At 31.3% G+C, this 13,923-nt stretch overlaps 2 protein-coding genes across 3 annotated transcripts; both read right to left on the bottom strand.

The window, feature by feature from the left end:
* On the bottom strand, positions 1-1,993 carry LOC124843844 (transcription factor MYB53-like). Its single transcript, XM_047320678.2, has 3 exons — positions 1,538-1,993; positions 1,340-1,469; positions 1-1,181 (listed from the first exon to the last, which is right to left on the bottom strand). Exons 1-3 carry the CDS (start codon positions 1,668-1,670, stop codon positions 377-379), a joined length of 1,068 nt encoding a protein of 355 aa, XP_047176634.1. The 5' UTR covers positions 1,671-1,993; the 3' UTR covers positions 1-376.
* Positions 1,994-11,344: 9,351 nt separating this feature from the next.
* LOC124843822 (protein IQ-DOMAIN 6-like) lies at positions 11,345-13,813 on the bottom strand. 2 transcript variants are annotated; one of them, XM_047320644.2, is made up of 5 exons: positions 13,527-13,813; positions 13,226-13,432; positions 12,556-12,783; positions 12,338-12,451; positions 11,345-12,223 (listed from the first exon to the last, which is right to left on the bottom strand). In XM_047320644.2, the coding sequence occupies exons 1-5, from the start codon at positions 13,596-13,598 to the stop codon at positions 11,606-11,608; spliced, it is 1,239 nt and encodes a 412-aa protein (XP_047176600.1). In that variant the 5' UTR covers positions 13,599-13,813; the 3' UTR covers positions 11,345-11,605. The 2 variants fall into 2 exon arrangements, with proteins under 2 accessions (XP_047176600.1, XP_047176601.1); XM_047320645.2 differs by having other exon boundaries at positions 11,345-12,220; positions 13,527-13,811.
* Between the last annotated feature and the right edge of the window lie 110 nt (positions 13,814-13,923).

Consider the following 13,923-nt stretch of genomic DNA (forward strand, 5'->3'; position numbering starts at 1 on the left):
TCAACTTAATGTATATGATTGTTATACAACATCCAGCAGTTCACAAGAGAAATAAAAATCAAACATGGACACGTACTTTTAGAGGACAAACATGTGAAAGAACCTACATATATTTATGGAACCTCAGCAAACATCGTTTAATGGAAGAGAGTCAGAACTAGCATGTCTCAGAGGTTTGCCAATAGGAGATCTACTTACCCTCTTATTCCAAAATTCAAGAGAAAATTAAATGCATGGAATTAATTCACCTCATCACAACACTCCCACTACTCAATTATATATACATAAAATTAACCTATTATATATAGTAGTGATTTGAATAATTAATGCTTATGATGATGACAGCAACTTGAAGTTTTTTTTTTTTTTTCTGTGGCTATTTGTCTGCTTGATAGAGTGATACTGATGAAGATGTTGTTGTTGAGGATGGCAACGATGACATGATGATGGCATCAATGTACTCCACTTGATTGGGTACTGCAATTTGATCTTGTGGACAAATACCTGGTGTGTAACAGGCGACAGCATCCTCGTGTTGATGTTGTGAATTGGCAGAAGAAGAAAATGGGATGCTGCAGACATAATCCTCGATGCTCTCACACACTTTTGGAACAAGATCAATGGTCGGTTCCACTGCCTGGTTCTGCCATGTACTTGGATTGATGAATTTCTCAAGAATTAAGTGTGGGGTGGTATCGCTTTTGGTGGTGATTGTTTGACTTTGTTGATTTGGATTAAGATGAATGGGTACACACCCCAACGAGGACCATGTAGATTCTAATTCAAACAAAGATGGAATAATGTTGTTGGATGGTGGCACTGTTTCTGGCATTGGATTCTGAAAATGTAGGAAATTGGGATTATTATTATTATTGTTATTATGATAATTGTTTATGTCAATCTTGATATCATTGTTGAGATGATCAAAGGCTTGTAGGATTGGGGTTGGGATGATGGGAAGGTATAGCTGGTCTAAGTGATGATGGGAGTTTAGGATAGTGTTGTCAGTTAAAGGGAAGAAACTTTCCATGGAACCATTGGCAAGACCGTGAATATCAGAAAATGTGGCTAAAGAAGGAACAACATCATGAGAAAGCAGCTTCTTCTTTATGCTTGAATTCCAAAAGTTCTTCACCTCATTATCTGTTCTTCCAGGTAGGTGCTTCGCTATCTGAGCCCACCTGTCCAAAACAATGCCCTCTTGCTAAGAAAAGTGAACAAACAAAACTTTTTCATATAATAATGCTCCCTTTGATCATCATCAAAAAGAGCAATTAACGGGGGAAATCATCATTATTAAGGAGAACTCAAAACAAAAGAAGAAAAACAAAAACAAAACCTGTTGCCAAGGATACTGTGAAGTTCTATAATGAGTGCTGCTTCTTGAGGAGAAAAGCTTCCCCGTTTCAAATCAGGTCTTAGATAATTTATCCATCTCAATCTGCAGCTCTTTCCACACCTCTGCAGGCCTGCACTTTGAGAAAATATATAATTAACCATACAGAACACTTATAAACTGCTGAATGAATAAAATTACCTGCAAGTTTTGGGACGGAACTCCAGCAACCGTGGCCATAGGTTGTGATGTAGTTGATGAGTTTTTCATCTTCTTCAGGTGACCAGAGTCCTCTTTTGACCTTCTGCTTGTTGCAGCAAGAGTGGTGCCCCATATCTTGAATTTCCTTTTTCTTTGTGTGAGTGTGGCTATGTTATTCCTCAGACTGAAATTAAAAGCAGTGGTAGACAGAGGCAATGGGCAAAGAAAGATCAGTTTTTGGTAGTATGTTTGAATTTTGAATAATATATGAAAGATTAGGGAAGTAGTAGGCAGTAGGTTTAGCCCTAGGTTTGAAGAGGGTATATGGAAATGTGAAAGGAATGGTGGTGAGAGAAGAGTGAACAGAAAATGGATGATATGGTGAAGGTGTGAGTACACTGAGGTGGTGAATTTAATGAGAGAAGCTGTACCATTGTGGCCCAGTTAGGGTTTGTAGCAAAGAGCTAAAATGTGCAGTGTTACACTGCAACAATTGTAGGCCTTATAATGGATCCTTGTGAGCTCACTCTGAGATGGGCTGGATTGTACACGTGGCACACATGCAGGGTGGTGGGGCCCACACTTTTATCAGATTCACGTTGGACACACGCAGATAAAGAAATTATTTTCAACCGGGTTGGTTGGTGACACTTGCATCTCAATTGCTTTATATCGTAGATTGATGCCTTACCAATTTCATTAGTTAATTACCTCTCTGGTTTTCCCTTTTTGTTCCTTTGAGAGCGGTAACTATGCATAATTGCAATGGTGAATTCACTTCTTAGGGATCACTTTTTCAATCATTGGACTTCAACAACCACAGAGTGTAAAAAATAACTTTGGTAATTGTGTGACAAAAAAATAATAACCGTTTCTTTCCTCATGTCATCAGCTATTTCATATCAGATATGCCAGTTTTATATTGTTGAATATATATTAATTCTGCATGCATGTATATAAAGTTCTCAAAGATTTTCAATGAAAAGCATGAAATTAAAGCTAGAGGTGGCCAAGGTCCTCTATGATATGCTATTTATGATGAAATCAATTTTTTAATCTCTGTGCAAAAGTTTGTGCATGCACTTCCAGCAACTTGGCCCTCCACAACACATTTTACAGATTATATATATATATATATATATATATATAGTAGCTATGCATAATTATTTCAGTCTAATTCGTAAAGCTTTTGTTTTTCAGCGCCATGTATTTTAAGAATCCAATCAACAACAGAGATGATTAAGGGCCACACCGCAAGTGTAGTATTGATGAAAAGAGATTTTTACGTTCAAAAACCTGAAAGTAGAAGCAGGTATGTGTGTAATTTCACGAACAGGCTATATATCAGACCAAACTGGCACACACATCTAAAAGTTTTTCGAGCTGGTTTTACATAATGTCAAAATTTCTACTATTATATAAACGTTGGTGTTTGGCCTTTTGTTTTCATGTATTTGCTAAATATTTTAATAATGTATATCCATCCATGCATTACGAGATAACTGTTTGACATTTTAACATTGTTATTAGTTTATGTAACAAAGGAATATGTTCATTTAGAAACAGTTATGTTTCTTAGGAAAATGTTTGGGGGAACTGCTCAAAGGAGTGAAAGAGTGGTGTGTGTGAACTTTGCAAAATTGCCACCAAACGCGGTCAAAGATAGTAATTATTTGCTGGATTACTTAATCATCACGTGTTCCTTTTTCAGCCAAATATACGAGCTTCCATATCATATATATACTAAAATCTTATAACAAATTTTATAACAATACCATATATATATAATAAAGTAAATAAGCTAATTATTTGAAAAATATATAATAGAGAATTTACATCCATATACAGTACAAATTAAGTGGTCCTATATCGTGATGATGAATCCATCAAAGCTAATAAGTATAAATACTACACGAAATTTAAAAAAAAAAAACACAATTAACCTGCAATGATTTTTAACTTATGTACACCGACATCGTATTATAGAATTATTTCTTAAAATAAAATTACTGGATTAAAACAATTTAAGTTTAACATAATGAAAGATTAAAACATTCTAAAACTTAACCGATTTAACTTAAGTCCAATTAAGTAAGAATCTATCACAATATTATAAAAGAGTCACTATTTATGAATTAAGTATTATTTATTGTATAATGCTGATTTGAGCATCAGAGGTTTTTTAATTGATTTAAACATTAGAGGGTTTTTAGTAATACTTTTCACATATCAGTATAAAGAAGACGAATAATCCATTCTCATACCTAAATACTTAGACATTAAGAAAAAATGGAGAATTTTTTTTATATAAAAACTTGTAAAAATAAATAATCTTAAAAGCATATAAATAATACTGTATTTTTGTAACAATTTTATCAAATAAAAGTTAATCTATTAAAATAATTGTGAGTTTTATATTACATTGATAATTTCAATGTATACAATTTGTTATATTACGAGTTGATTATAACTTTGATATTTGATAAAGTAGGTTTTTGTCAGAAAAAGAGTATTGTGATAGAATAATGATATTCATCTTGACATGAAGTATATGAATAAAATAATTATAAAAAGACAATTTTTTGTATTTTCTTTTTAAAAAATAAAAAAAATAGTGTAAAATGAATATAAAAAATTTATATGTGTGAAAGTATATTTTTTAGTGTGAGAATATATTTAATAAGAAATATTTTTTACATTAAAATATGAGATTTTGTAGTTATGTATGAAATATTAATTATATAATTTATTTATGATGAGACTTGAAATGGTGTTTTCTTGAGTGATAGATGGGTGCACCCATTCAAACCCATATAAGGCATATGCTTGACTACTTGGGTGAATAAATGCTTAAGTAATGATGATTAATCATTCTTATTCATATTGAGACTAACCAAGTTTAATTGAAAAGTGACATTATAATGTACAAATCCTTCTAAATTTGTGATATGGCTGCCAGGGTCATGTCTTTAACAACAAGATTCATTCAAGTGTTTAGTTTTACGAAACTTTCAAACAATATCAATTAATTACCATCTCAAAGGGGAAGAATAACATAAATAAAACCTTCTTTTCAATCAACATTTTCTATAAATAGAACAAACTTCAATTTTTTTTATCAATTAAAAATAGTTTTTATGAAAACTAATAATTAATATAAAACTTTAAGATTTTATAAATATTTATGAAAAAAAATCGTACAAAAAGTCAACAACTTTAATTGATTTCTTTTATTATTATAAATGATCCATGAAGCGTGTATATAATTAATTAGTTTGTCCAAAGAATAGCTTTTTCTGATCACAACGCAACCCTTTTGCTTGTTGACCACATCCATGATCATATTAGAGAGCTAGATTCCCTCGCAACGAGCTTTCATTTTTAGAACATAAAAGTTTAAAAATTATAATAATTAAAAAATTAATTTTCTGCTAATTGTATTGTCCTTTTTTTTAGAAAGAATTTATATATATAGATATTTATGATATATTTATTAAAAATTCATCTTACAGATAATTGAATCTTTCCTTCTGCACACATGATTTATTATCACAGATTCTGCACACATGATTTATTATCACGAAACAAAAAGAAAAATGAAAGAAGAGATGGAAAAAAAAATTAAATTTAAAAATAAAAAATTGAATTTTGTTTTAATCGAACAAAGAAAATATTCTCAGTTCAAATAAAAAAACAATAAATTTTAAATTACGGACCGCTTTGGACTAAGTTCTCATAAATTTGTTTTTGGTTTTACTCCAAAAAAACCTCATATCAATGGAAATTATGTGTATATAAACTCATATTTATCTCTTATTTTATCATATATGAGATTTTATTTGTACCAAACACAAATATATAGATATGTAAGTAATAGAATAGATATATAAAGTTAAGGATAAGATAAAAAAATATTTTTATGATACAATAATAATACTACATTTCACATCCTAATGCAAAATAATTGTAACTTTTTAAATAAAACACTCGACATTTTTTAAAGATTTAGAATCTCTACCTAAATTTTAGATATGATGTAGTATCACATCTTATATAATATTAATTATTCCTATTAAAAAAAAATAAAGAATTAAAAAACTTATATAAGGAGTAATATAATGAAAATGGTTAAAAAAAAAACGTAAATGTGAAAAACATCTAAGCATTCTTGAAAACATATTTATAATTGATCCTTATATTATAATATATGTTCTTTTTTAACAGAACAAAATAATTTCTTTTCATATATATATATATATATATATATATATATATATATATATATATATATATATATATACTATACGCACCTGATTATTATAACTGCGCATCCTTGAAATTGTTTCTAATCGCAAAATTCCTTTTACAATTTTTTTTGACATCATAATAAAACATTTCAAATATTATTTTTACATGAAAGAAGATAAGTAATACACGTAAAATAATTTATACAGATTTTTTTTGTTTATTTTTCTTCATCATGATTGTCATATAATAATAATAATAATAATAATAATAGTTTTAATAATAATAAGAGAGAAATACCGTAAAAATTAATAGTATAAATTGTTGTATACATCATATTTTTTTAAAAGTAATTGTGAATTTGTTAGTAAATTAATATGAATAAACTGTGATGCTATTAGAAGGTAAATTAATGTTTAATTTTTAGAAATGATACATATTTCAAAGCAGATCGAAAAATAAAAAAGAAAGTATGATGGAAAAGGAAATGAAATATGGAATTGGGGATTCATAGCCAATGCTTTTTCTTTATATCTAGAAGGGTCCAGTTATATTCTTCTCTTTGTGCTTACGGGGATTTGAGCTTATCATAAAGTTATTTTTTCTTAAAGTAAACTATACTTTAAATATTTGAATTCATGTTGATATATAATTTAAGTAAATAACACAGACTTTTAACAATTTTTATAATTTACTTCAACTTTAGATCTAAAGCATCACTGTCTTTTTAAATTATTAGTAACTTTTTAATCAAATTTCTATATTAAATTTTTTAATTCAATCCTTAATCTTTAATACCTTGTATAGTTCAATTCTTAGAGTTGTGATTATTTTTCTAACAATTTCAAACTGCCATAAACTACTTCGAGATTCAATTATGAAATTGTAAAAATTTAAGAACCACATTATTATTTTTATTATTTTTAATTTTGGTGACCTTATGAAAAGTTTTTAAAAAAATGCGTGAATCAACCATATTAAAGCAAAATTTATGGACATGTAAATAAATAATGACACATATATAATTCATTGGAATTTAGTAAAATTTCGTTTAGAAATTACTCGTGTGTTTCATTTTAACAAGACTAGAATTTCAAAATTTCTAGTTTTATATGATATTTTTATTTTTGAATTCCTTATAAATATTCAAAATACACTCATTAAATATCAACTGAAAGGGTAAAAAATATAGTATTTATTTTAACGAATATCTATATATTTTAATGAGGGTTTTATAAAATTATTTTCATGTGAAACAATTTTATGCCTGGATATTTTTAGTCGATACAAGTTTACTGTCAATTCAATAACCAAATCTTTTACCATATAAAATAAAGTTCGACTTAAACTGGCATGAATAATAAAAATAAATAATTGTAAAATTGTAAAATTAAAATGGTCATAATAATAATAATGATAATGATAATCACAATAGAAATTTTGTCCTGTACATTAAAATTATTTTTATTATTGACATTTTTCTGTCTCTTTTAAATATTTGCAAATACATCTCAGTATAATTTTAATTTAAAAACCACAATAGATATTAGGATTGAGTAATTAATGTTACATTCAAATTCTATAAACCTAATATTTTCAACTTTTGTATTATCATTTATATTTATGTTGTTACTGATTATGTTATTCTTACTGGATCTGTGATGAGATTTTGTCTGTCTCTTTTTCTCCCTTCGCATTCCAATGCATTCTTTACCATTTCCTGATAAACGTTTTACTTTTCTACCCAATATTCTCTAGTTTTAAATCTTTAATTAACAAACATCTTTAGAGATAACTCTTTAGCAATTTCTATAAATTTTTTACAAGTTATTAAAAAAATCATAAAATTTGTGAATTTTACATTTTATCAAACATTATTTTACTAATAATCTACAATTTTAAATAAATTTTAATCATAAAAAACTTCGATAAATGAGATATTTGTGTGCATACATACATCTTTAACGTTTCTTATTCACCAGTCATAAAATGCTAATAAGTTACTTCAACAAAATATAAGAAGCTTTTTGTATAAAAGAAAATTTGTTTATTGTAATAAATATTTAAAAAATTAATACTTTTTTTTATTTTGCAATCGGCATCCAATTTCTTGAAAAGAAAAACAATTAAAAATGTGAAGCATGACCATTTTGGAAATGAAATATATTTTTATAGTTTTCCTAGCAAATATAAACATATTTAATTTCAGGTGGAAAGGAAAAAAGATGAATCAAAAAGAACAGAATATTCAATTATCTTTTGTATAAAAGTATGATAGTTACTTTATCGAGTTAAAATTTGACCTAGATTTTGATGTAAATAAGAATGGATAAAGAATAAAGAGAGAATGGTAAGAAAATGTATCCAGAAAATGGTAGCACTGGAAAGAAGGCAATGGGGACAAGTTGAAGAATATAATTGCCGGCCACTTTGTGTACGCATTTCATTTCATTTGGATCGATGGCCACCAAAAGCATCTGCCATAAAAGTATGCTTTTTTTTTTTTGCATCCTGTTGGGGGATTCCATGTAAAAATAATTGCCTGATCTTAATCTTTTCTGGATCAGATGCCCTAAATTATTAACTGCACCTTCTCATAATTCATATTATTTAATTTACTCCTCTGGGTTTTCTTTTTCGTTTTCAAGCTTGTCTGTTGCATACATACATAAATACATACTTATTTTCGAATGATCTTGGTTAAATGAACATGGGTGTTTCAAATTGTAATGTGGGTGACAAAAACATGAAGCATAAACTAAAGGCAACCTTGTTTTCATGTGTTTGTTTGGCTATTATTGTTGCATACTCATTCTGTTTGACCATTTCACGTGCTTCCAGGTTTTGTTATTCTGATCTGCATATAAACCTCGTAATTAAGTTTTTCTTCAGTTTTTGTGTCTGAGATGTTGGATACTGCATTAAAACTCCAATTAAAATTCCAAAAAACTAAATACTTTCTCAGGGTTTTGTCGTCTACATAGAGTATCAATTTTTCCCATGAATTCTGTTTGTGTTAGTTAGAAGTGGATGGAAATTGTTATGCAGGAATAGGTGGAAAAAGCAGTGTTTTTGAAGTTTGAACAGAAAAGACGATGAATTATGGGTTTAGGGTGATATTAATTACAAGTGGCGGGTAGCCCTTTGAAGAGTTCCATTTGTAGTAAAAGAAAAGCGAAGAACAAGTTTCTTTGTTGCTGTGAAACAGACAGCACGGAGTTCTTATAATTTGTTGCTTCTGGGAGAAAAAAGTAGGAGCTTGGCAAGCTTATGATGGAAGAAACAGCTAGTTAAAACAAGATTCCTAATTAATTGCTGCACATGCAACATTTAATACTACTGGGCTCTTTGCTTTATTTGTTGAGCCATCAAAGGACTCTTGCTGTCAGAGTCTTTTGTTTTTTTTCCTCATTCACAGAGATATCAAAACAAGTACATGAAAGAATGCCATGTAATTTTTTGTCCTCTATTGATTTCAGATTGGTTTTGGTAAGGGTCATTTTCAGTCAAATGCTGGTTTCCTCCTCTTTTTCTTGCTTTCCCCCCTCTCGAGAGGGTGGGGAATTTTCCTGATACAAGGAAAGAAATCAAGATGCATTGTCCCTTCAGATACAACGAGAATCTAAATAAAGAAAAGTTGCATAGGCCTCACCTAAAGTTATCTTCAAATCTCTTTTGCCATCATGGTAAATGAATAACCACCACACTCTCTATGTATAAACTCTACAACAAAAACTAAAATTCTTTCATAAACTGTCATGCATCTGTATTATCAGAAAAACTAAACTGATATTGAACTCATATCCCTAACTGTGATTAAAATACTAGTGATGTAATGAAGACAGAAGATGCTTGAATTTGAATTTTGATGAGTCAATCAATAATTGAAAGTGATGCTTACAGCTGAAGGGCCACATTAGTATTGATGAGTATGGCCAGTGCAAATAATGGGAAAAAAAAGAAAGAAAAAGAGAACAGAGGTTATATTCTTCATAAAGCAAGGAAACAAGACTAGAAATGCCCTACAGAAAAAGGGATATCCAAGAAAATAGGCCTCCTACAAGGTCCCACTGCCCCCACTTCGTCTTCCTTCTATTCATGGCAATCCCCCATGAAAGGAAGCTTGCACATTTACTCCAAATTGAAGAAAGCGTCACACACTTTTTCTTTCCCTCACTTGAGAATCCCATCAAATGACATTCAAATTTTTTTTACAACTTTTGGTGGCATCCTGATTTCTTGCCTTTGTTAGCGCATATTCTCACGTGGAAAGCCTATATAACAGCCTCCTCGTCTTGTGCACGTACACCATGCAATATACACAAGTCAAACTAATACTCTCTGAATTCTCTCCTTTGAACCATTCCATTGTTTGATCTCTTTGCCACTCAAAATGTTTCATCAGTGTTGCTTCTGTCTGTTTTACCAATCTTTTTTAGCAGTTAAATTATGCAGAGATGCTTCAATTGTGACGGTAATAACTGTGGTCCTTGCATGATTGACTGGAACTGGACCATACTGCATGTTTCATCATTACATATTATGAATTGGACCACGTGATTTAACAAGCTATTATACTATTCTTGTTGCTTAAGTGGAGATAAGCTTTGTCAAATAAAGCTTACTTACACTGCTCTAATCTTGAATTGATGCTTTTAGCATCCTTCCCATCGTTTTGACAGTTACTGCTCTGCTGTTTTGGGTCGACCGTGGAGTTACTGGTGCAGAAAAAACAAACATGATTTTTATTTTGGTCCACAACTAATAAAAGAACTATTTATGATAGATTCAGTTGGAGATATTAAATAGCAAAGTGAAATGATTAAGTGGTTTATAGGAAATTTATTACATAGTTTATGACTACTACACCTTCAACATGGTCCCAGCTCTCAAATGAATCTTTATGTGACATTCACATTTTCCAATTTATAAAAGAATACTAGTACTTTATTAAATTTCATGTGAACGGAATATAATAACTTTAACTTTTGGTTAATCTTTATGTGACATTTAATATTTTTTACTTCTAAAAAGTTTAATGATACTTAATTAGATATCATATAAAATTGATCAGATGTCACTGTTATCAGACTACCAATGACACTGTTAAGTAAATGTTAATTTGTAGTAATGCAGAATGGGACACACTGACCAGCCGCATAGTATTATTGCAAGATAGCAAACGTGTTTAAATTGGCTTATTTTGAAAAAAAATATATATTAAGAGTAGATTTAATTAGTTAATAGTTTTTTTTTTCCTATAGTTGCCTGTTTAATTCTTTTTCGAAAATAAGGTTCCCATTTGAAGCCCAGCAACGAAAACATGTAGTATGTTAAGATGGGTATTAACACCAATTGAAGCCCAGCAGCCAAGCCTGCAACTGACAATGTTACAGGCTGTAGCATATTATTGTCCTTATTATTTGGAACAAAAACATTCAACTTCGTCTATTACTATTATTATTTTCTGTTACTGAAAAATCTGTTGAAGAGTAGTTCTATACATCCAACACTAAAACTTCACTAAATTGTGGGAAACAAAAATAATGCATAGATAGTTTCCAAAAAGTGAATAATACCGTCTTCATATTAAGCTTACTAGAGTTATATAATTCACACAGAAAAGTCACTTGTGCATATATTAAGTATGTAAACACCATACAGATTAAAGTAGTGTACTAGTTTGCTGCTATTTCATTCTTCACACAAAAACAAAACCACCTATGTTATCTACACGGACGGTCAATTAGCTCTTTATCCTAACTTGCACGCGTGTTGCCAAAGTGGCAATGGACAACAAGCTGTTGCCACTGTTACAGAAGCTCATATCCCAATTTGTCGTTTTTGATAACTTGCCCTCAGAGGTGTTGCACAAGAATCCTTCCATATGTTAACTGAAAGGTCAGAATTAGAACTGCTTCTAAAATCTCCATTCATCAAACCTGTGGTTGTGCTGTGAGACACACACTCCTCCATCACAAGACTCTTTGAATTCTGGGAAGAACTCCTGCAAGTTTTCAGTTTAGCCTTGGTTGATTCTGTCAAATTCATGTAGCTTGGTTGATGAACCTCTCTTTCCTCTGTTGCTTCCATCAAAACAGTATTGGTGGACGGAAAAGATGGAGATCCAGCTGTATAAGAAGTTGACACAGGACTATCATCACACATGTATTCAGAGCTTATGGCCGAAGATGATGGAGTGGATTGGCTAGTCATTAGAGGTTTAACTGCTGAAATCCTGGATGTCACACCATTCTTTCTTGATTGAAAAGCAGGAACAAGGTCTTCAATCTTCCTGTAGTTTGGACTCTCCCAAGGCTTGGCCTCCATCCAGCGTTCTAACAAGCTACATCCTAAGCTCTTGTTGCTTAGGTTGTGCTGCTTGAGAGGAGTCAATAACTTATTGGCTTTAGGATTTGGACTGGCAACCAGTCTTGACTGCTACATGCAAGCAAAATTTAAATTCGAACCACATGAATTTCTTAAGTTGTTAGCTAATAAAATCTTACCAAAGAGACAAGCTTATGTCAAAGACAATCTTGCCAACTTCATTACCTGTGTGGACAGAGAGTATGCCATTGCTCTATCCCTCTTGATAGCTCCTTCTTGCCTCATTCGTAGCTTTGCTTTAACTTCATCCACGGTTCCAGGAATGTCACACCATCCTTCCTGATAACCATAACAGAAAAAATGCTACATGTTAGCATCTTCTAATATGTTAACTCAAAATCATGATTAGAGAATGTTACATAATCTTGAAGCAAATTATTAACCTCAATTTGCTTAAAAGGATCATCTAGGTTGCGATACTCATCAAGTAATTTCTGCACGGCTTTCCCTTCAGGAGAATTCCTAACATTCCTTGCCCTCACATGAGCCTGAACTCTAACAAGAGCCTGCATACACCTCAGAGTGACGGCTGCTTGCTTTCTGACTAACCGACCTCGAAAAATAGCTTGCAGCCTTACCACTGCCCTCAGGGCCCTCAAAGCTCGTCTAGCCTGCAAAACGTATCAACAGAGTTAAGGTCAATATGAAAAATAAAATAAAAAAGGTAAGAACAGAATAGACACATTCATAATTTGCTACTCATTAGAGACACTTAAAAAGATGACCAGGAATATGAAAATTCATTTTCACTTGGGTTGAGATTAGATTAGCTCTGAACTTATTTGAAATCATAAAAACACATGCATTCCTTTTCTTATTTATTTCGATCTATTGGTGGATCATGCACATATTCATGCAAAGCTGCGGGGGTTCCAACTCCCAACTTCTAAATCTTAATTCTTCTTTATCCTAAATTGGAAATTCAAATTTCAGGGTCACATCTATCATAAACATGGGTCTAATTCAAGATGTGTTATCAAACATGAACTCAGAACATAATTAACAAGCTTAAATTAAATTGTAAGTTAATGCATCCATGAGGGTGAAAGTTACCAAGAAAGCTCGAAACACAGCCTGAATACGGATGGCAGCCCATTCCTGCTTGATGAGCTTGAAATCTTTGGGAACCATCACAGCCACCGCATAAGTAAAGGAAGAATCAGGTACGGCAGCTTCACCAACTTTCTTCACGGTGGACCCTTCCGAAGAAGCCCTCCATAGCTTCCATTTCTTCTTGCTCTTGTTTTCACCACCCTTCTCCTGATTACAAATTACATTACATTACCCATACTTACTCTGTAAACAGTGAACAACATCAAAAACACCAAAAATAGAAGGTTACTACTTCACTTACTTGATCAGTTGTTGAAGTTGAGGTCTTTCGAAAAGGAATGAGTGACTTGAACCACTTTCCCGAAGCACCCATTGGAGAAAAGTAACAGTTTTTGCCGAACAAACGGAACGGGTAAGAGAAATTTGGTTTCTGCTGCGGAGCACTAGGAAAGAGAGAATTTTGGGGTTTTAGTTGTGTGTAAGAGAGAGAGTATGTAGCTATGTGTTGTGTTGTTGGGTTAATTAAGGCAAGGTTGAGAGAGAAGAAAGTTTTGAAATTTGAATGTGTGTTGGTGGAAGAAAAAGATCATGAAATCAAATCATAACGGTAACTAGAGCCTCAAACTCAAAAAATCAAAACTCACTTTTTCTTCATTTCCCACGCACGCTCCGATTTGACCATGGGAGTTGCTCCCTCC

This window comes from Vigna umbellata, chromosome 6, assembly GCF_029865625.1.
Source record: "Vigna umbellata cultivar VRB3 chromosome 6, Vumbellata_1.0, whole genome shotgun sequence".
NCBI lineage: Eukaryota > Viridiplantae > Streptophyta > Magnoliopsida > Fabales > Fabaceae > Vigna > Vigna umbellata.